The sequence below is a fragment of the Eleutherodactylus coqui genome, chromosome 2 (assembly GCF_035609145.1).
Source record: "Eleutherodactylus coqui strain aEleCoq1 chromosome 2, aEleCoq1.hap1, whole genome shotgun sequence".
NCBI lineage: Eukaryota > Metazoa > Chordata > Amphibia > Anura > Eleutherodactylidae > Eleutherodactylus > Eleutherodactylus coqui.
In genome coordinates, this window is record NC_089838.1 from 21,080,078 (window position 1) to 21,107,468 (window position 27,391).

At 46.5% G+C, this 27,391-nt stretch overlaps 1 protein-coding gene across 1 annotated transcript; it reads left to right on the plus strand.

Annotated features, from left to right (window-relative positions):
* The first annotated feature begins 1,565 nt into the window (after nucleotides 1-1,565).
* On the plus strand, nucleotides 1,566-27,248 carry CNOT8 (CCR4-NOT transcription complex subunit 8). The gene is made up of 7 exons (XM_066590460.1): nucleotides 1,566-1,758; nucleotides 16,088-16,294; nucleotides 19,443-19,636; nucleotides 21,591-21,752; nucleotides 23,544-23,688; nucleotides 23,829-23,939; nucleotides 25,079-27,248. Exons 2-7 carry the CDS (start codon nucleotides 16,178-16,180, stop codon nucleotides 25,217-25,219), a joined length of 870 nt encoding a protein of 289 aa, XP_066446557.1. The 5' UTR covers nucleotides 1,566-1,758; nucleotides 16,088-16,177; the 3' UTR covers nucleotides 25,220-27,248.
* The last annotated feature ends 143 nt before the right edge of the window (nucleotides 27,249-27,391 follow it).

Here is a 27,391-nt window from a genome sequence, read left to right on the forward strand (position 1 = left end):
AATGGAGATGGAAAAATACCAAAAATCGCTTGGTCCTCAACGCCAAAATAGGCCGTGTCCTTAAGGGGTTAAAGTGATGAAAAAGATTTATTTTCCCAAAAAGGCCACCTACACACGGGCAAGTGCGATATCAGGTCGGGTAACTTGGCCCAATATCACACGTGCCAGCGTGCGTTATTACAGCAATGCAAGGCGTTTTTCTGGCAAAAACATCTCCCATCACTTCTGTGAAGTAGCGATCCTTCGGCGCGGCTTTTAGCTGCATCGGAGGATCGGCATGTGTTATCAATGGGAAACCTCGCATCGCACTCACGTGTTTAACCCTTTCCACTCCAATTTGTATCCTGGTTTTCCTAGGGGGCTTACTCTTTTTCTGCCGTTATACAACAGCGCTATCTGCTGGCTAAAGCCAGTACTGCATGAGTTGACACGTTGGATAGGCTCCGACAGCAGAGAGGCTGGCAATATACAGTAAGAGAACTATACAAATTTGGTATCACTGTAACCTTACGTAGGCCGTCTGCACACGACCGGGTCACATGTGGCAGCCCGCAGCGGAATCCGTCTCTGACCCCGGCCGGCCGGCGTTCCTTCGCTTCCTGTATTGCGGATGACCGCTGTCAGTCATGCGCAGTACAGATTTTTTTTTCATATCTCTGTTCCCGCACTGCCGCGGGCACCCATGGCCCATCCGTAATGTGAATTGTGGATGGGCTGTGCGGAGCTCGTGCAAAAGATAGAAAAATCGCAATCGCTATGCGTTCATGCGAGCCGATATGCGAATGCTCTATTTTTCCAGTGGGTACAGAATACCGCGGATCGTCCGCGCGGGCGGCGGGCACAGATTCCGCACTTTGATTCTGGTCGTGTGCGGGCAGCTGTACCCGTAGAACGAGGTTCGTATGTCGTTTTTAGAGTACCGCGAACTCCGTAAAAACTAAACCCTCCAGAAAAAAAAGGCGCAGGGGCTTTTAAAATATTTCGCCCTACTTAAGAATCCTTCCATTGTTCCATACGACAGGTGGGGCCCCCGGATGGCGGCAATAAAAAGAACGAGCGCACCCCCGGCCGTCAACGGAAAGATGAGACGTTATGGCGCCTGGAAGGCGGGCAGGAAAAAACAAAAAGGGGGAAAAAACAAAAATCTGTTTTTTAATCGCCCGTTTCCCTATGGAGCCTCCTGTTTATCGCATCGCACGAACTTGCGATTTTCGCGCGATGCGTTCTTAACATTAGAAGGTCATACGGACTTTCGCGATCAGACTGCCATGCTAGACCACCAGCAGCCCCCCCTGCCGCTGAGCTGCGGCATCGAAACAGTTAACTACCACGATCAGAGTGTGACCATGACGAGACGTGGGGACATAATGGGCAGCACAGCAGAGCGCTCTGTGGCAGTCACTGCACGCGCAGCCACCTCGGCCGCCATCCGCTACTTTGCTGCATGACGTAGATTACTGGAGCCCAGTGACGTCTCAACATCACGGCCGAAGTGTTTATATGATGCGCATGCGCAGTATAGCCGAACCGCAGTACGTCGTCCTCTTTACGCATGCGTACTGAGTTAGTTCACGGCACTGAGTCTCGCTGTACGGTGCGTGGCTTTCTGATTTTCCTCCTGCACCATAGAGACGAGGAGCTGGAGTAGCCTGGCGGTTAGCAACAGACGGTACCATAGAGAAGTCAGTACGTAGGTGACACTTTTATAGAGACGTCTGTGCGCCCTGGTGCCTGGCAGTTCAGGACGGAGTCTGGGAGGTGAGCTCGGGGGGGAATAAGGAAGGCTGGCAGGCCTGTATGGGCATGTGAGCCTGGGACACATGTGTGATGGCTGTGCTACCGGGAATGGGGGGATGCTGGCTTCCATAGTTGTGGCCTGTGGAGCAGTGGATAAACTATATAGTGTGTGTGTGTGTGTGTGTGTGTATGTGTATGTGTGTATGTGTGTATGTATATATATATATATATATATATATATATTAGTGTGTGGTGTACCGCCATTACCGTCACCCTCTTCCATGCCCCTATGATGATCGGTGTGGCGCCGTACCCCCACAGATCCGGTTATTGGACGGGTAGCTGCGCTCTTGTGGGGGCCGCGGCCCGTACAACAGTCCGTACTTACAGCTGACACCCGCCGGCAACAGCAGTGATCGGCACTCCCACTGATCGTGGCGGTGAACCCTTTAAATGCCCCGATTTGAATTAGTGGGTCCCAAATAGATCCCCTTGATGAGATCGTGCCATGCTGTTAGGTTGCCATGGCAGCCGGGGGCCTTCTGAAGCCCTCAGGGCTGCCATTGCAGATTGCTTATTAAGCCATGCCTGTGGGGCAGCTTAATAGACTGGCTGTCAGATCATGGTATAATGTAATACTATGGTATTACATCGCACCACAGGAGGGATCAAACCATCGCAAGGTCTTGTTCCCTATTAATTATTAGCAGAGGTTGTGTTATACTTGCCCAGCCGCCGGTGTCTGTGTCCCTCGCCCTGGTCCCTGCTGCAGTCCTCAGCGCTGACAGGATTCTCTTCTCCTGGTAATGAGGCCTTGAATACCCCGCTGGCGCTCGATCCAATCCCAGCGCTTACCGGAGGCGGGGTATTCAAGGCCCCGTTACCAGGAGAAGAGAATCTCCAGCCAATCAGAGCCGGTGCTCGATGAACCAATCACTAAATGGCTGTGAATATTCGAGCGCCGGCTTTGAATGGCTGGTGCTCGATCCAATCACAGCGCGCTCTTACTGGAGGCGGGGTATTTAAAGCTCCGTCACTAGAAGAGAATCCTGTCAGCGTTGAGGATTGCAGCCTGCCACAGCGCGGGGGACAGACACCGGTGGCTAGGTGAGTATTGCTTTTTTTTTTTTTAACCTAGTGTAGCTAGGGCTTATTTTCAGGGGATGACTTATATTTCAAGAGACACCCCCCTGAAAATAGAGGTAGTGCTTATTTTCGGGGAAAAACGGTATATAAATTTGGTATCGTAGTAATCGGACTGACCCATAGAATACATTTTCTGCTGCAGTGTGTACACCATAGAAACAGGACCGCCCAAAGATGGCAGAATTGCACTTTTTTTCCATTTCACTTTACTTAGAATTGTTTTAAGTTGTTTTAGTACATTATACGGTACATTGTATAGTAGCTTTGGAAAATTACAGCTCGTCCAGCAAAAAACAGCCGTCAGACAGCTACGTGTGTATAAATAAGAGTGCAGAGGAAAGAAGAAGATGGGGCAAAATAAAAGGGTCCCGCCCTTTAAGGGTTAATAAAGGACAGGGTTTTATTTTTTGGGAAACATGGCATAAGCTCACAAGCCCAAGTCAAGGGTCCTTGTTGTCTTGTTAGTGTAGGAACTCGCAAGACAACCACAAGAAAGGAAAGGGGGACCCTGCCTTCAAGTGGGTCAATCGTCCCGAAATGGACGGCCCCACGCTGGAACCTAGGGGCCAACTGTTTTTCCCTAGATGATAATAAGCAGGAGCATCAGACAAGGGAAAAACAACATAAAATACACTGAACAGTACAGTTCACATCTAGTGTAATCAACACCTATGTAGTCAACAGCTATGCTCTGCTGGATCTCATTCATGTCCTTACCAATTGCTCCTCTGTGGACCGCAGGGCTTCTGTGCGGTCCATTGCCGATTCCAGCCTCCTGATTGGCTGGAATCGGCACGTGACGGGGCGGAGCTACACGGAGCCGGCATTCTGCACGAGCGGCCCCATTGAAGACAGCAGAAGACCCGGACTGCGCAAGCGCGGCTAATTTGGCCATTAGAGGCCGAAAATTAGTCGGCACCATGGAGACGAGGACGCCAGCAACGGAGCAGGTAAGTATAAAACTTTTGATAACTTCTGTATGGCTCATAATTAATGCACAATGTACATTACAAAGTGCATTATTATGGCCATACAGAAGTGTATAGACCCACTTGCTGCCGCGGGACAACCCCTTTAATTTAATTGTCTGTTTAGGTGCATGGCGGTTTTGTTTTTTAGTGATGGTGAACCTTTTAGAGACCGAGTGCCCAAACTGCAACCCAAATGCCACTTATTTATCGCAAAGTGCCAACATGTCAGGGGGCGGGGCTTATCACAACATACTATTTTACCCCCGTCGTTCTAAAAAGGACAGGGCTGCTTCAAAATAGACAGTGTGCAGATTTTAACTGCTTTTTGGATGCAGAAATGCTGCAGAATGTCCTCAGCGGAAAATACTGTGGAAAATTCTGCAGCATTTCTGCATCCAAAAAGCAGTCAAAATCTGCACGCTGTCTATTTTGAAAAAGCCCTGCCCATTTTCTCCACATGTAAACATACCCCGGCGATAATAGTGCCCAGCGCACGGCCCCAGCGATAATATTCCAACCCCCCCGCCCCCCCCAGCGGCCCCCAGTAGCAATAGTGATACCCCCTAGCGGCTTCCTAAGACCCCCTCCTCCTCCTGAGAAGCGCCGCTTCTCATCTGCCCGGTGCACCCTCCAGCAGCGCTGATTGCAGGTGCACACTGACGTCAGTTTCCTGCCGGACACCACCTCCCCCTGCTCTCGCGAAACCAACATGATATAGGCTATAGGTCCATGTTCTGTCCGTGAAATATGCGGACGAGAAATACACTCGTATGAATGGCCATTTCCCCCACAGCTATGTTGTTAAGGTGGGGAACTTTGGGGGGCACAGCCAGGTTCAGAGCCCCCTACCTCTGATATAACTCCTTAAGGACTTAGCACTGTAATTTTCCAGCCCGATAGCAAAAATACAGCGCTGGATTAAAAGCTCTGTCCTGCAATCAAGCAGAAGCAGGTCGGGTTGTCAGCTGAGAACCCGGAGGAGAAGGGAGAAGCAGTCTTTAATTGCTTCTGCCTTCTCCTTTTTCAGGGTACATAGCTCTCAATGAGCGCTATGTACTAAAAAGGGAAAGTGTTTCTTCCACTACTTGAGCCAGCGATCACGTGACCCCCGCCGGGTCCCCCTGTTACAGTGTATATTTTAAAAAAAAACAAACATGTCACTGTCCCCCAGTTGTCTTATATGACGTCATGGGGGACATAAAAGGTAAAAAAAAATAGTTTCAAAAATAAGTAAAAAAAAAATTGCAGAATAAAATAAAAATATGTACATAAAAAAGAAAATGACACACAGCCGATCCCAACGAAAACTGTCGCCGTAAACCCAAAACCATACATATTACATATCAAAACCTCCGAAACAAAATGAGGAACCCATTGCCGTACTTTATTTGAACGTAAATATGCTAATTTAAATAAAAACTATAAGTGTAAAAAAAAATCCTGCGCAGGGCATCAGCAGTTGGGACATATATAGCTGTATGTGTGCCAAAAAGCAGGTAATGTACAGTCATACTTCTGCTTTCATCGCCTTCGTCTTTCGACGGTTTCTAGTTTAGTCAATTATTCACTTCGAATTTCGTCTCTACCTCTCACGCTTGCTTTTAGTTTCGCCGGCCCACGTGACCTTGCTGCTGGCGTCGCAGCCATTCATGGATTGCTTCAATCACAGCTATTCATGTATAAATGGCTGTGATTGGAGCATCCAGTGCTGGCTGTGATTGGCTGAGCGGGCTGTCACTCTATCAACTCAGCCAATCAGAGCAATCTCTTGCTGGAGGCGTGGGATTTCAATTCCCCGTTACTAGCAAGATGCTCTGCTGGCTTGTCAAGCCTGCACGAAGCTCCGGAGAGCGGCCGACGAGGTACTAGTGCATTATGTCACCAGTGGAGACATGGGTTGTCCGGCATGAGTGACAGGGACAGGAAAGCCCACGTAACACATTAGCTGTTATCAGCATCTTCTCGGACGCTATGGGGGGGAAGTGGGGCTCCCAAGAACTGACAGCCTGTGTTCCGCCCCCTGACCTGCAACCCTCAGTGACCTCTGGTCTGTCATCACCGGAGGGGAGCTTTCACAAGGTCGGGCTGTGGGGCAGTACATATCTGGTTGTTCTCCTTCCCCCCCCCCCCACCCCCTCCCTCGACAGCAATCAGTGTTAACGGCGCACAACTTGTCTGTGCCTCTGGGGCTGTACACCCCTGGGGCTCCCCCCTGGACGAGGAACCAACAAGTATAATCAGTGAGGTCAGTGTCACCCCGCAGAAGCTGTCTGTGCAGCCGGTGGGGAACTTGGTTTTATGTGCATAACCGTTTGATGTTCAGCCAGCGGGGAGCTTTCTCACCCCAGGGATTTGCCCACTGTACTGTCCTATGTGTCCACCACGGGAGCTTAGGGAGGAGTGCCCCTGGAATTCCCTGTCACTGAGACCGACCAACCCATGTCTCCACCCTTAGTTGCGGTGGAGACATATTACGGTAGTACCCACCGACGGCACCTGACAGATTTTTTTTTTTCTCAGGCGCTGTAGCAAGGGCAACAGAAAGGAAGGCTCCGTAATCACGGGCTACAAAACCTTGCAAATCACAGCAATATTCAGCAACCCACGATTTTGTATTCCCACTCAATGCCGCAGCCTACAAAACGTCGCTAGTGTGAGGGAACCCATTGGACAGCAGGGGCTTCACATACATATGATTTGTAGCGCCATCGCGAGACAATCGTGTGATGTTTGCTGCCTATTTAAAACCGGCCTTAGGGCTCATGTCCACGGGGAAAATAGGATTTAAGATCCGCAGCGGATCTCCCGCGCGCGGATCCGCACCCCATAGGGATGCATTGACCACCTGCGGGTACATAAATACCCGCGGATCGTCAATAAAAGTGATTTAAAAAAAAATGGAGCATGAAAAAATCTGGACCATGCTCCATTTTCATGCGGGTCTCCCGCGGGGACGGCTCCCGCGGGCTTCTATTGAAGCCTATGGAAGCCGTCCGGATCCGCGGGAGACCTAAAATAGGAATTTAAAGCATTTACTCACCCGCAGCGGACCGCGAAGCTCTTCTCTTCCTCACGGCCGCATCTTCCTTGCTTCGGCTCGGCGGATGTGCCCGGCGCATGCGCGCGGCACGTCGACGACGTGCCGGCGACATGCCGCCGGCGTCAGGAATTCATCCGCCGGCCGAAAATGAAGATCCGGCCGTGAGGAACAGCTGACCTTCGTCGCCCGCGCCGGATAGGTAAATTCTTTTAAATTGCTATTTTCGGCGCTCATGTCCGCGGGGCAGGAGGGACCCGCTGCAGATTCTCCATGGAGAATCTGCAGCGGATCTGATTTTCCCCGTGGACATGAGGCCTTAAAATTACGGCTGGGAAAAATATGGCCGTCTGAATCTTCTATATCAAATGCAAAATCTGTTTGTGTCGGATACAAATCCACAAGTTTGCCCGATCGTCCTACGGCGGCAGGCGGCGAATACTGGCGGAATTAGAAAACGAAAACTCACCGACTTCCCCTGGTAATGTTTGTTGCCAACAGCAACCAATCACAGCGCAGCTTTCATTTCTTATATTGCTGAGGTAAAATAAAAGCTGCGCTGTGATTGGTTGTTATACTGCTGAGGTAACATGGGAGCTGTGCTGTGATTGGTTGCTATTTCTTATACTGCTGAGGTAAAATGTAAGCTGTGCTGTGATTGGTTGCCGTTTCTTGTGCTGCTGAGGTAAAATGAAAGCTGCGCCGTGATTGGTTGCTATTTCTTATACTGCTGAGGTAAAATGAAAGCTGTGCCGTGATTGGTTGCCGTTTCTTATGCTGCTGAGGTAAAATGAAAGCTGCGCTGTGATTGGTTGCTATTTCTTATACTGCTGAGGTAAAATGAAAGCTGCGCTGTGATTGGTTGCTATTTCTTATACTGCTGAGGTAAAATGAAAGCTGCGCTGTGATTGGTTGCTATTTCTTATACTGCTGAGGTAAAATGAAAGCTGCGCTGTGATTGGTTGCCGTTTCTTATGCTGCTGAGGTAAAATGAAAGCTGTGCCGTGATTGGTTGCTGTTTCTTATGCTGCTGAGGTAAAATGAAAGCTGCGCCGTGATTGGTTGCTATTTCTTATACTGCTGAGGTAAAATGAAAGCTGCGCTGTGATTGGTTGCTAGAGCTCAGCTTTAATCTCTTAGGCTGAATGCCCACGGCCAGACGCCCGCTGCAAATTCCGCTCCAATGTCCGTCTATTGACATGCTATGTTAAAAGATTCTCCCCTGCCCACGAGCAGAAACCAACTGTGTTTCTTTCCCGCTCGTGAGGGAGAATCGCAGCATGTTCTATTTTGTACAGAAAATTGCACGGACGGCTTCCAGTGCAGTCAATGGAAGTCGTCCGCCCCGTAACAGTTCTGCAGTGAGCACTGCGGAAGTATCGCTGGAATCTGCATCATGAGCTGTGCATGTACGCCGGCCGAAACCCTCGCGAATCTGACATGGCCGTGAGCCTGAGGCCTTACACTGCTGAGGTAAAGTGAACGCTGCGCTGTGATTGGTTGCTATTTCTTATACTGCTGAGGTAAAGTGAAAGCTGCGCTGTGATTGGCTGCTATTTCTTATACTGCTGAGGTAAAGTGAAAGCTGCGCTGTGATTGGTTGCTATTTATACTGCTGAGGTAAAGTGAAAGCTGCGCTGTGATTGGCTGCTATTTCTTATACTGCTGAGGTAAAGTGAAAGCTGCGCTGTGATTGGTTGCTATTTATACTGCTGAGGTAAAGTGAAAGCTGCACTGTGATTGGTTGCTATTTCTTATACTGCTGAGGTAAAGTGAAAGCTGTTCTATGATTGGCTGCTATTTCTTATACTGCTGAGGTAAAATGAAAGCTGCGCTGTGATTGTGATGCATTTATATTAGTGTAGGGACCCACTACAACGCAAGGAACCGTGAAGTGGTTAGTGGGCTCATGTATCTTGGCCAAAATCCAACCAATGCCTTGCATTTATTATCTATCATTCACATGCAGTGTGGCTTTAAGACTCCAGGGGGAGCCCAGGGTGGCAGTACCAATGTGGTTCACTGATGGAAATGCAGGGCAACCTGCCGAATTATCATGGCGTCATTAATAGGTTGCTGGTCTGCATGGTGAACTACATATATCAGAATGGTCTGGCACCCTGTATCCACTATGTGTGGGAGTGTACACCAAGCATCCACCCCCCTCATTATCAGGAGGCAGTGTGAGTGGTTGTCTCATCGGTGTCCTGCACAGGTGTTATTGGCTCCTCCATTTGGTAGTCAGCTACCTGCATGGTGAGAGGAGGATGCATCTATATGCACTCCTCACCCAGTAAGTAACGGCCATTTTCTGGGATTCTTTTTGCTATTCCTTATACTGCTGAGGTAAAATGAAAGCTGCGCTGTGATTGGTTACTATTTTTTATACTGCTGAGGTAAAATGAAAGCTGCGCTGTGATTGGTTACTATTTTTTATACTGCTGAGGTAAAATGAAAGCTGCGCTGTGATTGGTTGCTATTTCTTATACTGCTGAGGTAATGAAAGCTGCGCTGTGATTGGTTACTATTTCTTATACTGCTGAGGTAATGAAAGCTGCGCTGTGATTGGTTGTTAGAGCTCAGTTCACTTCTTACACAGTTGAGGTAACATGAAAGCTGCGTTTCTTTCTGTAAGATTGCATCGCCTTAGGGCTTATTCACATGTGCAATTTTTTATTTTTTTTTTAAACGTCCAAATTTGAAACTGTTAGAACTTTACCCTATGCTGCCCTGTGATTGGTCGCTGCTACTCTTCTTGCACAGCTGAGGTAAAACTATGTAGCAACTAATGACATTATTCAACCTTTCAGCTGAAAGAAATATTACTGAAGATGATGGCACGTAAGGTTGTCGTGCCAATTGTGGAGCGCCACATAATCAAATTTTTGACGATCCAATAATTTGGGACTGCTGCAAAATGGCGTAGTAACATCCGTTCTTATGTAGAAGGAAATAACTTTGAAAGCCCACTTTTCAATAACCAATCCCTGCACTCATAGTGTCGTTCAGTGTACGCGTATATCCCCTAGCACAGGGGTCCCTAACCACCAGACCGCTAGTTTTTTTTGTTTTTTTTTGCCGTTCTGCGGCGCCGTCAGCCGCTCACCACGTCAGTAGTGAATACCGGCATGGGCCGCGGCTCCCCTGCTGATATTCACTAAGCAGCTCTGCTAGCGCACTGATCCCGTCGCACACTGTGACGTCAGTGTGCAGCCGGGATCCTCCTCCCTCCCTCCCCTGATGTCTCCTACCTGGTTCTGCTAGAGCAGGGTGAGTAGTTGTCCGGCAGCACACTGACGTCAGTGTGCATCGGGATCACTAGCGCCCACTAGCAGTGCTGAGCAAAGGAGTAGCAGCGCTTGCCCGAGGTGGAAGGGGTAAGTATATGGGTCTCAGGGGAGAGCGCTATTACTACTGGGGCTGATATAGGGGATACTATTAGTGATAGTGTCCCCTACATCGCCCCCAGTAGTAATAACATTATCACTGAAGCCACTGAAACCCCACCTCATATCACCAAAGTCGCAGCCCTGCCCTGCCGAGTTATTGAAAAATGGTCTTGCTTGAAGCCGGTCCCTGGTTGGGGATCACTGCTCTAGCAGATACAAAATTGTTGAGTGAATGGTGGCGGAGTGCATCGGAGGTCTCTTCTGGCTGTTGGCCTCTATTCACAGTGAACAGGCAGTTCATAGAGGAATGCCTACCTGTTTACATGGGTGGGTGTATTTATAATATAAAGTTTTTTAATACTTGCACAAACCAAACAATAAGTGAAGGAATTATCATTCACTGCTCAGTTGTTGACTGATTATCGGCCCTTGTAAGAAGACCCCCAAGCCTTCTGCCTCCCCCATGGTGCCTGTCTAGGGGTTATGGTTGACAGATGGCCAACGGGCATACAGTAGTCTTATTAACCCCTTCCTCCTGCAGACAGCTTAAGGCCGCCTGCAGACGAGCGGGTCAGATCCGGCAGCGAGAATTCTCGCCGCGGGACCCGACCCGAGAGCCTTCAGTGACGAGCGCGTACTCACCCGCGCCTGGCGGCCCCGACTCTTTCATGTGGCGACTGCGGCGCAGCCGGCGCATGCGCAGACCGTAGCCGGCGGCCAGGTGAGTGCGAGCCCCGCACAAAAATAGGACATGCCGCGGTTTGTTTGCCGCGCGAGATTTTGCGTGGCCAAACCGTGGCCGTCTGCATAGGAGTGCGTATTGTAATGCACTCCTGTGCAGACTTTCAGCGGCGGAAATCCCGCGGGAAATACCGCCGCGGGATTTCCGCCCGTGTGCAGGCGGCCTAAGGCTTGGTTCACACGGGACTGAACTCTTGCAGGATAACCGCACAGAAATACCGCAAGATTTCTGCGGGAGAAATGCAGCTTTAAAACTCGCGGCCTTTTGCCGTGGTTTTTGGAACAGCTTCACCTCTTGAATTTCACTGCGGTCATCTCTCCCCATAGAGAGGAGAGAGGCCGCCACGGAAACGGAGAAAGAATTGACATGCCGAGTCTTTGAATCAGCATGTCAATGTCAGCGCGGCTTGGCCGCAGCGTGTGAACGAGTTTTTTACAAATTTCGCCCACTTAGCTGGCCCATCCCAGGATTAAAGTTGCAGGGGGAATTTCTGTGCAGAAAGTCTACACGGAAATTCCGTGGCAATTGCACCTCGCGTGAACCCAGCCTTACCGTTTGCCCTTTAGCCTTATTGATCGTCATCACAAATGCTATTTTTAGAGGGAATTTGATGTGGGCATTAAATATTTTTGACAAAAGAGGGGAATGAGGAACCACCCAACTATTATCGATATAAGTGAAACTGCCATTTCAAAGTTTTATAGATTCGGTTTGACCTCCGTCTGCTCACTCTCCTCGTCGGTATAGGGCAGTGGTGGTGAACCTATGGCACATGTGCCAGAGGCGGCACGCAGAGCCCTCACTGCGGCTCCCCTGCCGGCATTCACTCACTGCGCTGCTAGTGGCGCTGATCCAGGCCACACTGACGTCCCGGGATCCTACCCCTCTCCTGATGTCTCCTCTTAGGTTCTGCAAGAGCAGGGGCAGGAGGCGTTCGGCAGCATACTGACGTCAGTGTGCACCAGGATCAGCGCCAGCAGCAATGTTTCTGTGCAGAGGAGAATGGGGTAAGTATGTGGGTTTCGGGGGACCGCTGTGGGGTGTCACTATTACACCGGGGGACCGCTGTGGAAAGGGGGGGTGTCACTATTGTCGCTGCGGGGGTTACTATTATGGCGGGGTGGGGGGTGTCACTATTATCGCTGAGATATGTTTACATGTGGCGGAAATGGGCAGGGCTGTTTCAAAATCAACCGGGTGCAGATTTTGACTGCTTTTTGGATGTGGAAATGCTGCAGAATTTTCCACCGAAATTTCCACTGAGGACATTCTGCAGTTTTTCCGCATCCAAAAAGCAATCAAAATCTGCACGCTGTCTATTTTGAAACGGCCCTGTCCTTTTTAGAACGACAGGGGGAAAAATCATGCGTTGTGATAAGCCCCGCCCCCTGACATGTTGGCACTTTACAATAAATAAGTGGGTTTTGGGTTGCAGTTTGGGCACTCGGTCTCTAAAAGGTTAACCATCACTGGTATAGAGGGTCTTCGTTTTCATTTGGAACAGTCTTTGTGTAGTTTATGTGGAATTTTTTTTGCGCATTTCCCATCTTTCATGCAAGAAGATTGGGGATTTTCAGGGCCGCATGGACCATGAATCATTTTTAACAATAATGCTATTTAGTGCCTTGTCACTGCTTGAATCTGGTATTTCAACGCTGATGAGATCAGTTTGATTGGGGGTCAACTTGTCTTTTAACCAAAGTAAAATGTGGACATGTGGTAGGTAAGCCGCACTTCTGCTATTCTATGGATTACATAAAGCACAACTCTTCTCCATATAGTTTCTCTTTAGTTATAACAGACATTGGCGTTTTAACTTTTAATCTTAACCCTTTCCAATCCACTGTCTGACCTCTGAAGACATTATGATTTAAGGCTGTACAGCTCCGATGTTGGAAGACGTCCGTCGGGGTTCTCTTACTGTATATTGCCAGCCTCTCTGCTGTCGGAGCCTATCCAACGTGTCACCTCATGCAGTACTGGCTTTGGCCAGCATATAGTGCTGTTGTATAACGGCAGAAGAAGAGTAAGCCCCCTAGGAAAACCAGGATACAAATTGGATTGGAAAGGGTTAACTTAAATTCTGATTTAATGGGACACACACACACACACACACACACACACACACACACACACACACACACACACACACACACACACACACACACACACACACACACACACACACACACACACACACACACACACACACACACACACACACACACACAGTGATACCTTAGGTTGAGTGCCCCAGCTTACAAGCTTTTTGCCTTGAGAGCAGGCTTTCTCCTCAATTTTTGCTCTGTTTAAGAGCAAAAACTTGGGTTACAAGCCTTGCTCTCAGTGGGGCGAGCGCTGCTGCCGGTGGCCCCATTGAAAGCAATGGCCTGCCGGCAACCCCTGCAGTGATTTTCAGGGAGGGGCTTTAAATATAAGACTTCCCTGAAAATCATCCCTAGCTGTAGTAAAAAATATATACTCACCTGTCCGCCGCTGCCGGGGCTCAGGAGCATCTAACCGCCGCTTGTTCTCTCTGCATTTTTAATCCCCGCCTGCTGAAAAGCTTCAGATCAGTGAAAGGAGAACAAGCGACAGCTAGACTGCCTGAACCCCAGCGGCAGCGGACAGATGAGTATATATTTTTTTACTACAGCTAGGGATGATTTTCAGAGAAGGACATATTTAAAGCCCTTCCCCGAAAATCACTGCGGGGGGTACCAGCGTATTATTGTTTTCAATTGGGCAACGCCATCCCCATTGAAATCAGTGGAAAAGCGTCGCTATCTGGAACGGATTAATGGCTTTTCCATTCATTTCAATGGGGAAAATTGATTTGACTAACAAGTGTTTTTGGTTAATAGCTCCGTCACTGAACGAATTAAACTCTTAATCCATGGCACCACTGTATATATGGCACCACTGTATATATCTATCTCGCAGTTGTTCGCTTGTAACCTTACCGTACAAATTGACATAAAACTGATTGGCCAGTTGTCTACATTGTGGTATCATATTAAAATCGTTTTCTCGTATCAGCATGTTGTAGGCATAAAAATCCATACAAACACCTTTTTGTTTGCCAAGGAAAAGCCTGTTACAGGGTTAATTTGTGGTATTTCAAAGTGATGCCTTTCATGCCTCTTACTAAAAATGAGCGGATATTGTAATGCATCATAATATTTATTTGTATCAGACACTCTGGTTAATCACAGGCATGTAAAACAATATCACGGGTTGCAAACTGTTCGCCTGTAAACATGGCTGCGACTTCATTTATCAATGGTGTTATATCGTCTTCCGTGTTCCCCACTTGGCGTACGGTCTGGGTGCATCACTAATTTATAATTTTCTCCCAGTATTCTGTCTAAAGCAGTTTTCAAAGTGGTGATGAGATGAAGTTCATGCAACATTCTTTGGATTTTTGGAACAGTATGTTTTTCAACCCCTTGAATATTTTGATATCTGCGGTCAGCTTCATTATTTTCATGCCCCATTAAATCTGTAAGAACTTATATTGCTGATTATCTGTAGGAAGCAAAGAGCCAATTCTATAGTGAACTTGATCTTGGATTGGAAAAGTAGGTGAAAAAACACTAAGGCCTCATGTCCATGGGCAAAAGAATTATTAAAATCTGGGTAGATAAATACCCGCAGATGGTCAATAAAAGTGAATAAAAAAAAAAATATGGAGCATGAAAAAAAATGGGCATGCTCCATTTAGGTGCGGGTCTCCCGCGGTGACGGCTCCCGCAGGCTTCTATTGAAGCCGTCCGGATCCGCGGGAGACCTAAAATAAGAATAAACTTACCCGCAGTGGACCGGGCAGATCTTCTCTTCTTCCCGGCCGGATCTTCTTTCTTCGGCCCGGCGGATGTGCCCGACACATGCGCGCGGCACGCCACCGGCGTGCCAAGCACATCCGCCAGCCGAAGAAAGAAGATCCGGCCGCGAAGACGAGAAGATCTGCCCGGGTAAGTTAATTCTTATTTTCAGCCCTCATGTCCGCGGGGCAGGAGGGACCCGCTACGGATTCTCCATGGAGAATCCGTAGCGGGCCTGATTTTCCCCGTGGACATGAGGCCTAAGGGATGTGTGACTGGCGTCTAAGGTCTGGCGGGCCTCAGATTGCTCCAATATCTGTGTAGCTCTAAAAGACGCATGACGGTGAGCGTCTGAAGTTTTGCAGACCTGACAATGCTCTAATGCAGTGTTCCCCAACTCCAGTCCTCAGGGACCGGCAACAGGTCATGTTTTCAGGATTTCCTCATTATTGTTGGTGCCTCAGACATAGCCACAGGTGTTCTTACCATGGGATATCCTGAAAGCATGACCTGTTGGTGGTCCCTGAGAACTGGAGTTGGGACCCCTGATCTAATGTATCTCTAGCTGTGAGAGATGCGTGACGTCTGCCCATTTGGGGAGGCCTAGCTTATGATGTGCGCCCCCTTCCCCTCTGCCTCACCGCACAATGCCCAGATACACCTGCACTCCAGTGCCGCATCACCAAATAAATGTCTTGTAGCGCTCACTAAAGAATTCTTTAAACTTTTGACTAAAATGTAGCTGATGTCCTTCCACAAGATGCAGGCTATATCCCTGCCAAATTTCATTGAAATCACTTCAGCAGTTTAGCCGTGAAAAGGTAACTAACGGACAGTTACTTTCGCTTTTTTAATTTTAGTATGGATGTCTGTGGTAACTTTTGGTTGAGATGTGTTTGTGAATGTTGGGAGCTTTTCCAAACGTACCCTTCAAATGCCGTGAGAATGAGAACAATTATACTGATTGTGACTTGGTATGACTGTAAGAGGTCTTTATGCGGACCAAATTGTCTGACCAATGTAAAATGTGCTGTTCATCATGCAGGCATAGAAATCTCTTATGGGGACGAACAATTGTAATCACAATTAGTCAACCCCTTAGGCCAGCTGTACAGCCAATTAGCGACCAACTTTGTGTCTACCGAAAGTCAACAATCAGCTGTGGAACAATTGGACCATTTTAAATAGTTAAACCTGAATCACAAACACTGTAATAATATCTGTTTGTATGAAATCCTCAGGTGTAAAACCCTCCCTCTGTCCAGGACAAGCCCCTCCCTGCCTCCCTCTATACAAGTCATCATCCCGCGATTACCACGCATCCTATCACGATGCCCGCTGCCGTGGTCGACAACAGTCAAGTGATCTGTGAGGTTTGGGCAGTGAACCTGGAGGAGGAGATGCGTAAGATCAGGGAGCTTGTCCGCACCTATGGCTACATTGCAATGGTGAGTGGTGTTATCTGCAAGTAGGAAGCAGCAGAGGTAATTGCTGAACCACTTGCCATTAGCTTTGAAAATTCCTGGAGAACAAGAGAAGTCCCGGAGGGAAGAATCCAGGAAACTACAGGCCTGTGAGCCTGACTTCTGCATCGGGAAAGATCTTTGAATAAATTATTTAACAGCATGTATGCAAGTACTTGGATAAAAATGAAGTAATTAACCAGAGCTAGCAGTGACAAACAAACAAGTCATGCCAGACAAACCTAATTTCCTTCTATAACCAAATCACTGACTGAGTGGATCAGGGAAATGCGGTAGATATAGTATATCTTGACTTTAGTAAAGCATTTGACAAAGTATCTCATACCACAATTATTGAAAAAATGACCAAATCTGGGATTGACAAGGCAACTGTTAGGTGGATTCACAACTGGCTGAGTAATCGTACTCAGAGTGGTCATAAATGGCTGCACATCCGAGTGTAAGAATGTATCAAGTGGGGAACCACAAGGCTCTGTCCTAGGCCCAGTGTTGTTCAACATTTTTATAAATTATCTGGAGGAGGGAATTGATTGGAAACTGATCAGATTTGCAGATGACACAAAGCTAGGAGGGATAGCTAACACTAAGGCTTTATTTCCACGAGCGCATATCGGCTGTCGTTTTCATGGCCGGCCGATATACGCTACGTTGTCGGAGAAAAATCTGGTGAACGGGCACACAAATCAAACGTTTCTGCGCCTGTTCAGATGGCCTGGTGAACTCACCAGGCCATCGCCCATTTTCCCTCCCTCCCCATCACAGGCTCACCTCTCGTTCCTCCCCACTCGTTCTGTGCAATGGGTGGGGGTGGAGCTAAGTGACGGTCTGCCCCGCCTCCTCCCCTTGATGGCTATGGACAAGGGCAGGGAGAGGGCAGGCGATTAGCTCTGCCCATGTCCCGGCTCTTGTCCATAGCCATCAATGGAAGGAGGCGGGGTGGACCGGTACTTGGTTCCACCCCGCCCCTCCAATTGCACAGAACGAGCAGGGAGAAACAGGAGATGAACCTTCAAGGGGGGAGGAGAACCGAGGGAAGGATTTTAGCAGCCACGCTGCTAAACTCCCTCCCACCTTCGGCCACTGCCATGGGCTCCCATAAGAGCCAATGCAGCGGCTGACGTATTCCGGCCCAAAAGATAGTTCCAGGACTATCTTTCGGGCTCAACGTAAAAATGCCCGGCGCTATATTGGCTTGGCCGGCGTTTTTACGTCTCAGAAATACGCCCATGTAATCTGATGCATTGGAATCCAATGCATCAGACCACAGCGCATATTGGCCCGCCGTGAAAACAGCCAGCCGATATGCGCTCGTGGGAAAGAGCCCTAAGGAAGAGACTGAGAGAGATAGAGTATTTAAAAAGATCTAAAAAAAAACTTGAACAGTGGGCGGCGATTAACAGAACGTTATTTAACTAGGAGAAATGCAAAGTCCTACTTCTGGGCAAGAAAAGTGAAAAAAGCACATACAGAATGGGAGGAATTGGGCTAAGCAGCACATGTGAAAAAGACTTCGGTATACAAATAGATCATAGACTGAACATGAGTCAACAATGTGATGCTGCAGCCAAAAAGGCAAACACAATTCTGGGATGTATTAAGAGAAGCAGAGTCTAGATCATGTGAGGTAATTATCCCCCTCTACTTTTCCTTAGTCAGACCTCATCTGGAATACTGTGTCCAGTTCTGGGCACCCCACTTTAAAAAAGACATAGACAAACTGGAGCAAGTTCAGAGATACCCAGATGTTGAGTGGTCTGCAAATCATGTCCTATGAGGAACGGTTAAAGGATCTGGGAATGTTTAGATTGCAAAAAAGAAAGCTTAGAGGAGACTTAATAGCGGTCTACAAATATCTGATGGGCTGTCACAGTGCAGAGGGATCAGCCCTATTCGCATTCGCCCAAGGGAAGACTAGAAGCAATGGGATGAAACTGAAAGGGAGGAGACACAAATTAGATATTAGAAAAAAAATTCTGACAGTGAGGGGGATCAATGAATGGAACAGGTTACCATGGGAGGTGGTGAGTTCTTCAATGGAAGTGTTCAAGCAAAGGCTGGACAAATATCTGTCTGGGATGATTTAGTGCAGTGTTCCCCAACTCCAGTCCTCAGGGACCGCCAACAGGTCATGTTTTCAGGATTTCCTCAGTGTTACACAGGTGATGTAATTATTGTCGGTGCCTCAGACATTGCCACATGTGTTCTTAGTATAGGATATCCTGAAAACATGACCTGTTGGTGGTCCCTGAGGACTGAAGTTGGGGACCCCTGATTTAGTGAATCCTGCACTGAGCAGGGGGTTGGAACCGATATCTCTGAAGGTCCATTCCAACTCTACCATTCTATGATTCTAAGTTATAGGACTGTGTCTGCAAATACTAAAGTCATATTCACCAGCTCTAGAGTGTGTTTCCCTGCATCATGGACTCTATTATGTATACAGGGGAGCAGCACTTGTCTTCTACGGCAATAGCATGGGGATCCAGTTATGCCTCATGTGCAGCTTATTTTACTACACAGCAACTAGGCTTAAAGGGTTTGTCCAGGGTTAGAAAAACATGGCTGCTTCTCTAAACACAGCAACACCCTTGTCCATGTGGTTTTGTCTGGTATTACAGCTCAGCCCTATTGAAGTGAATGGTAGCTGAGCTAAAATACATGACAGTCGAAGGACAAGGGTTACATGGTGTTTGGAAGAAAGCAGACATGTTTTTCTAGCCGTGGACAACTCCATTAAGGGTTGGTCCAGTTTAGAAAAACCTCTTTATACTCCGTAAGGGAGTTCTTAGTTCACAAGGGACTGTTCCTTGTTCAGGATCCTTATATGTTGTGGAGGGCTGTCCTGTCCAAGAGTGCACAGAAAACCTATTAATTTGAATGGACACTACATAATGCTTCACTTTCCTTGTGGCGGCACTGCCTGGAAATTGAACATTTGCTGCCCACTTCTCAGACAGACACTTTCTTCTATCCCAGAGTTTCCCTATAAACCTAGATATAAACTGTGTAGTATATTTTCGTAGTAGTTTATTACAATTGATCCCCTGAAACTTTGTATTCAGACTACATTTGGTTGACTCTGTGATGATTTTTCTCCCATTGCTGTTTGCAGGACACAGAGTTTCCCGGTGTGGTGGTGCGGCCAATTGGGGAGTTTCGAAGTACTATAGATTATCAGTATCAGCTCCTGCGCTGCAATGTGGATTTGCTAAAGATTATACAGCTCGGTCTCACCTTCATGAATGAGAAGGGCGAGTACCCACCCGGAACCAACACCTGGCAATTTAACTTCAAGTTTAACCTCACGTAAGTCTGATCATTGTAAAAGGGTTTAATGGGAGTTGTAGCACAAACCCACTGGACATTTTAATTTACGAAATTGACTTACCAGATAAATTGGACCCAAAGGATGACTTAAATGTATATATCAGATGCTCTTAGGCATATATATATATATATATATATATATAATTAATATAATATGAGATTCTCTCTAAGCCTGGTTGGTTTCACACGACAGAGAGTGTCATGCAAGATTTGTGCATTGCAAGACTCACAAATCTCGCGCATATATGAACCCCATTCTTTTGAATGGAGTTATATACATGAGTATTTTGTGGCATGTCATATCTTTTCACGTTCCTTGGAAGGCATCGCCCATTGTTTTCAGTGGGAGAGTAAAACACATTGCACGCTGAGAAAACAATGGGTAACACACCTGAAAAGCCACGCAGAGGAATTGTCTAATTCACAGAAGTGACGTGAGATATTAAGCCGATCTTTCTCAGACTCGCCCGTCTGTAGGTAGCCTGAGAGGGGTGTTGGCAAGATCGGATGCAAAGCTTTGTAGCTGAAGCCCCGCTAACTTCAACAATGTCTTTCTTTGGTTTATACGCTCCCCCCGTTCCCTCTTCTTAGTCCCAATGCACACGGCCAGATTTGCATTGCAGAATCCAGAGCAGGCATCCGCCTCTGGATTCCGCAGCAAATACCGCCTATAGCATGCTATGGAAAGGCATTTTTTTCCTGCACTCAAGCGGAAATAAATTGCGAATTCCCCCCCCCACTCGCTGAGATAAAATCACAGCATGCTCTATTTTTGTATGGGCTACGCATAGACTGCTTCCATTGAACTCAATAGAAGCCGTCCAACACGTGGCCTTTCCGCAATAACATTGCACGGGTCACAGTTACCCCCATTACTGCTAAGCCATGATGCGGGAAAAGCAGGGATTTAAAAAAACAAACAAACAAAAAAAAAACAACCTGTGCTACTCGTGACCGGCGGTGAGCCATACGGGCCATCTACAGTACAGGGAAAGAAAAAAGAATCAGGTACTTGTGGATGACGGCTGGGCACAGGGTCGGATTCCGCTGTGGGCTCCTGCATGCGGAATCTGACCAATTCGTGTGCAGCTGGCCTTAGATTTTAGGCACTTATTTTTTTAAGTGGGCGGTCCTCCCAGCTCACTGTCAATCAAGTCTCCCATTGAACAATGGGTACCATCCATTTGACACATTAACAGTGCCGAGAGCCGAATTTTAAGAGAGCAAAGGGGTGAGTATAAGGCCTCTTTCACTTTGGAGAAAATCGCAGCGATATCGCAGCTGTGTTCCCCCAATTTCTGTGTGATATCGCTGCATTTTTCGTGAGACTTTGTAGTGCTCTTGGGGGCTTGAAATATAAGCCCTACCCTGAAAATAAGCCTTAGCTGCATTTAAAAAAAAAAAACTTGCAAACTATACATTACCTGATGGGCACTGTCTGCTCCATTGCACTTCTCCCGAATTCCGTCACACTTGTTTGCAGTCTTCACCCGCCGCTTCCTGGTTAGGGGGTTCATAAATCCCGCCTCCAGGAAGCGCTGGCTCTGATGGTTCTCGAGCCCCGTGGCTCAGCCGAATCAATGCAGCACTCGATGAACGTCTTGAGTTCTCATCTTGGATTTTATGCTGAAAGTGTGCTGGAGTCTGTAAAGCAGATACAAACATGAACTTCTAAAGCGAACAGTCCGGTACCTGCACCTGGGATTTTTCGTTCGTTTAGCGCAGATGTATTCAAGCTATAGAACACTTTAGGTGGTGGTCTGCTTTTTTCTAACCGCCTTACAGTCTGCATCTTGGTTTTGGTGAAAAAGTCCCTGTTGGCTAGATTATGGTGTAACAGTGTTGGTAGTCTTCCCTGTGTGCAACAGATGTACAGAGTCTGAGAATTCTGCAATGTGTCGTGGAATTTGATCTTTTTCTTCTACTCTTGCAGGGAGGATATGTATTCTCAAGACTCTATAGATTTGCTGGCAAATTCCGGCCTTCAGTTCCAGAAGCATGAAGAAGAAGGCATCGACACGCTGACATTTGCAGAGTTGCTCATGACCTCTGGAGTGGTTCTGTGTGATAATGTGAAGTGGCTGTCATTTCACAGGTGAGGTTTTACAGTATATTTGGGAATACCCCGTTAACGCTCATATGGAGTCACATCTTAAAATGGTTTTAACCCCTTGAACACATGGCCACTTTTATTTATTTATTTTTCTTTTCTCCTTCCTCACTTTCAAAAAAAAAAAAATCATAACTTTATTTCCTTGGTGACCTAGCCGTATGAGAGCTGGCTTTTTTCAGGACAAGTTGAATTTTTTTTTTATTGGTGCCACTTAATGCACAACTTAATGTACCTCTTTATGTTATAAATGGGAAAATGTCTTTTAAATGTGTTTTTAATATATATATATATATTTTTTTTTTAGTCATACACGACATGAACTTGCAATCTTCCAATGGCTTATGCAATATACTGCAATACTTGAGCATTGTAGAATATTGTATTTTGCAGGAAAATTTTCATGGCAACTCAGGGGACCGTCACAAAGCCCAAGGCTGCCATGGCAAACAAATGTCAACTCATGATCTTGTCATGGGTGGCTTTTCAGAAGTCCCCTCTTTCTGTTAAAGTTGTTTAAATGCGGCTTTAAATATTGACCGCTTTATCTAAAGTGTTAACAGCCAGGATTGGAGTTCTCTGATATCTTTTGACAGCCAACACCTGCAATGTATAGAGTGGTCTCGGCTCCCTAACCCGCTCCATACGAAGCACCCACTCCATACGAAGCCAACGCACATCCAACATACATGGTTATACAGGTTAAAATGGGTGAGGTGTAGACTATAAAATCTAAAAGCTAGGATTTGTCACATTGCAGTTTTTTATTAGTAAAAACATTTTCAGCAAAAAACTATTACAGTTCTACTTAACCTACGTTCTTGTCCAACTAGAGGAAAAATGCAGAATATAGGCTCAGTAATAAGATAGCCATCAGTAGTAATACACAAATCAGTCGTATAGGAATTGTTAGGACTTTCTAAGACTAGGCACAAAACTGTTGTGCCCATCTGCCACCCCCAAAGGGAGCTCATGAGAGATGCTGAGGAAGTGGGGCACAGGTGTAAGATTTTGTTGTTAGCCGTTTAGTTTGTTCATGATCCTCGATGACCCTAAGGCCTCATGTCCACGGGGAAAATCGGGCCCGCTACGGATTCTCCATGGAGATTCCGTAGCGGGACCCTCCTGCCCCGCGGACATGAGGGCTGAAAATAACAATTACACATCTCTCAGCACGCTCCGGATCTACCCTTCTTCGTGACTTGATCTTCTCTCCGTCGCGCCGGAACTTCTTTCTTCGGCCCGGCGGATTTGCTCGGCACGCCGGCTGCGTGCCACGCGCGTGCGCCAGGCACATCCACCGGCCCGAAGAAAGAAGATCCGGCCGCGACGGAGAGAAGATCAAGCTGCGAAGAAGGGAAGATCCGGAGCGTCCGGAGCAGGTGAGTTTATTCTGGTGCGGGTCTTCGCGGATCCGGATGCCTATATCTTACTCATTGGCCTTAACTATATATTAATCTATAGCCATATATTGCTTTCTTATAAACACTGAACCTATCAAGGTAGGACAGCGCCATTTAGTAATCTATGCCCCACAACAGTGGCTCTGGGTAAAGAGTAAAGCACGGAGCCTGGATTTAAATATCCGTATCAGATAAATCTGAGGTGTGAAGTAGTTTTTAAATAGTAGTTAGAAATTTTTTTTTTTGTTAAATATCGGTCACTGTACATATGTTGTGGATTTTTGCTGTATAATCTCTCTTCTTGGTGTTGATGGATTGTTTTAGCCCCCTCTAGTCTTGTTATATCATTGAATATTATCTCTGTCCTTCACAGCGGCTATGACTTTGGCTATATGGTAAAACTTCTAACAGACTCTCGACTTCCGGAGGAGGAACACGAGTTCTTCCATATATTGAATCTCTTCTTCCCGTCCATCTATGATGTAAAATACTTGATGAAAAGCTGCAAAAATCTCAAGGTGGGTTATAAAATTGCCTTGTGTAAACCTGGCCTTAGATTTGCTCTGTGTGGGAGTGATTATAGCATCATCTATGCGGATGGAATAATGAACGCTACTGAAGTTTGTCTTGTCTAAAGCAATACGTTTATTTTGCACAGGGGGGTCTTCAGGAGGTGGCCGATCAGTTGGATCTGCAGAGGATTGGTCGACAGCATCAAGCAGGTTCTGATTCGCTTCTAACTGGCATGGCGTTCTTCCGTATGAAAGAGGTGGGTTTATTTTCTGTACCATTTAGGCCTCATGTCCACGGGGAAAATCAGGCCCGCTACAGATTCTCCATGGAGAATCCGTAGTGGGGCCCTCCTGCCCCGCGGACATGAGCGCTGAAAATAAGAATTAACTTGCCTCTCGCACGCTCCGAATCTTCCCTTCGTCGCGGCTTCATCTTCTCTCCGTCGCGGCCGGATCTTCTTTCTTTGGCCCGGCGGATGTGCACGGCACGTCGGTTGCGTGCCGCGCGCATGCGCCGGCCTGAAGAAAAAAGATCTGGCCGCGACGGAGAGAAGATGAAGCCGCGAAGAAGGAAAGATCCGGAGCAGGTGAGTATATTCTGATTTTGGTCTCCCGCGGATCCGGGAGACCCGCACGAAAATGGAGCATGGTCCGGATTTTTTCATGCTCCATTTTTTTTTTTTTAAATTCCCTTTTATTGACCATCCATGAGTATTTATCTACCCGCGGGTGGTCAATGCATCCCTATTTTTTTTAAATTCTTATTTTGCCCGTGGACATGAGGCCTTAGTGAGGAAGTTTGCAAGTTTCTACAGGCAAAGCTTGAGTTTTACCTGTCATGCAGATAGCTCAGCCATGGCTTGTCCGAAAGTGTATGGCAGCGGTTGGCCGCACATGCTCACCACAGCTTTGTTCACTACACTGGGACCGACCGAGAAAGAGCTGGCAATCTCCAGCGGTCCTATTAAAGTGAATGGAGCAGTGGTGCAAGACAGGTAAATTCTGTCTCATGTTGCTTTAATAGACTGCAATACATGGAAACCCTGCGACCCTCTGGGCTGGCTTGAAAACCCATCCACACCCCATGATTGGGGGGCTAAATAAGTAATGGAGGAGTCCACTTCTTTGGCTAGCTTCTTAATTGTAGTGGTCTGCATTGACCGCAGCATACAAGTAGTAGAATGTCTTCCTAGCTATTGCGGGTGGGCATTTTCTATTTCAAACAGTTTGCCCATGCCATATATGGAGCAGGCTCTGCTGTTGAGCCAGCTGCATATCTCACCCTTTACTGACCATTGTATGTTTATGGCAGGCGGTCACTAACAGGTTAAAGTGGTTTTCCTATGTTGAAATGTGTATGAAAAATAACATTGTCTTTTTTTTAAAAATTTAACAGCTGTTTTTTGAGGACCATATTGATGATGCCAAGTACTGTGGACGCCTGTATGGGCTGGGAACAGGAGTGGCGCCCAAGTCAAGCGAGGAGGCAGAGGAGAAAATAAGCATCATGTCTCTCATCAACAACGGCCAGCAATGAGACACCATTCACTTGGTCTCCTGTCTCCTGCCAATGTGTTACATCATCTTCCTATATTCTCCATGTCTTGCAGAGATCCGCTCGTCTCCTAGCTTTCACAAGGCGATTTTTCTGAGCCCAAGCGGCTGTCGGAATGACTGTGATTACAAATATTGTGCCAGATATGTCACATTTTTCATTGTTTTAAAACTTTTATTCAAGACGTCCGCATCTTACAAAAAAAAATAAATAAAAAAATTTGTAAACGTCATGAATGACCACTTCTCCACACGTGACCAATTTTGTGGGTTGTGGCTTATAGGAACACCTCAATCCATTGCTCATCCTCGTACAATTGCAGACATCTCCTTTGCTTTCAGTGTGGGATATATAACTGCAGCATAGTGAGAATCACTTTGATCGGGTCAGTGTTTGTCCTCCACTTCTACAAAGCTGAAAACCTTTAAAGAGGTCCAGTGTTGTCTCTTCTGGCCTGGCAGTAGAAAGCAGCCATTGCTTCTTCATTGGGTATGCAGTTCTATGCAGTTACATCTGCACCAGCGTAGTCAATATTGTTGCTCTTGGCAATATTGCCTGTCCAGGTACCGGTATATCTGCATTGGACATTTCAGTGAAGATCTGATGGGTTTTCTTTAGCTGCAAGCTTCGAAGAGATTACGGGAGAATCGCATTAATGTTTACCTCCTAGAAAATCCGAGAGCAGCGGCAGTCTTATGGTAACTCTAATATTGTAAACCTGACCATCTCCTTCCTCCACACTTAGATCATTCATCTAAGAAAATGTTATGAACGATCAATATTCTAAGAGTGTCTTGAGAAGACGTGATGTTTTCCTTAACAACTTGACCACAAACTTGAATATTTGGGCATTAATGAAGGCATAAAGATTTGTATTAACTTGGACTCTTGCATACAAATTTAATTTGCCAAAGGGTTTTGAGACGCCTTAAAGGGAATCTCCACCTTCGCCATTTACGAACAAAGAAAAACTGTATAGTCTGATCATGCAGTCATGTCGTAATTCTTCTATCCCCTAATTTTTGCTAACCTGCGAAGTGTATGTTAGTAAACTATAGGGGACAGATGTAAGGGGAGTATAACTGCACGTTCTGACTGCAGGATTTGTTTGTAGTCTGTTACCATGGTGACACAGTTCTGCATTAGAACTGCAGACACAGAATCGAAGAGATTGTTAATACCATTTGCAAACTTCATTTTAGATGTAGTACAACAACACAAAAGGGGCGTGGAGGTGGAGCTTCCATTAAGGACTTGTGATAGCTGCCCTTTAATGTGAAGTTCTTGTCTAAAAAAAAAAATAAATAGTAAAGGTGACCATTTGGGATGAAGCGGCTGTACATGATAAGATAATCTTTGCCTGGCTTTGTTGGTATCACTTGTACACAGGGCATCTTGTTTATCAGACCTTTCATTTATTACCTGGGAATTTTTGAATATTTCTTTTTTTTTTTTTTTTTAATGGATATTAAAACAGTCAACAGAACGGCCGCATCTGTTGTGTGTCTACGATTGCATGCAGTCTCATTGTATAAGAAAACAAATGGATAACCTCCAATGAAAAGAGTATGACTTGCTGACTGTTTCTACTGTGCGGCTCGAATACCCAGAACAGATGTTTTATTTTTCTTAATGACCAATTTCCAATGCTTGATGCTTTGGCCTCTTCCCGCCATTTTATGCCCTTTAAAAAGAAAAAAAAAAAAAAAAGAAAAAGGGTTCAAACCTTTTTTTAATGTGGAATGTTTTATTTTCTTTATGTATATATTGAGCCCCGAATTCCTAACATGAGATCAAACACTGCCCTGTTCTTTATGTCCCTGTAATATTATGAATATGTAATAAATAACTGAAAGCATTGGAAAAAAAAAAATCAGTTTCCTGTAAGTCTTGCAGTTTTTACCCCAGCAGGTTTTGTAATGTCCCAATTGTAAGCTGGAGTTGAAGACGCGTGTAAATATTATTTATGGTTTTAAATTTGTAAAATAAAGATGATTCATTTTTGTTTTTTCTTTTTCGTTTTAGTGAAGATGTTTTATACGTAGCCTGGGTATGTTGTGAATGGCGGCACAAGCTAAATGTATGGATTCCAAATCATAGCTTTTTGGTTCACTTAAGGGCAGTTTCAGATGAACGCGGTTTTCTCCCCTTTTG

Coding starts and splice junctions, on each gene's coding strand:
- CNOT8 (XM_066590460.1), top strand. CDS start 16,178: ATGCCCGCTGCCGTGGTCGACAACAGTCAAGTGATCTGTGAGGTTTGG. Junction 16,295..19,442: donor CCTATGGCTACATTGCAATG/GTGAGTGGTGTT, acceptor TGCTGTTTGCAG/GACACAGAGTTTCCCGGTGT. Junction 23,940..25,078: donor CGTTCTTCCGTATGAAAGAG/GTGGGTTTATTT, acceptor AAAATTTAACAG/CTGTTTTTTGAGGACCATAT.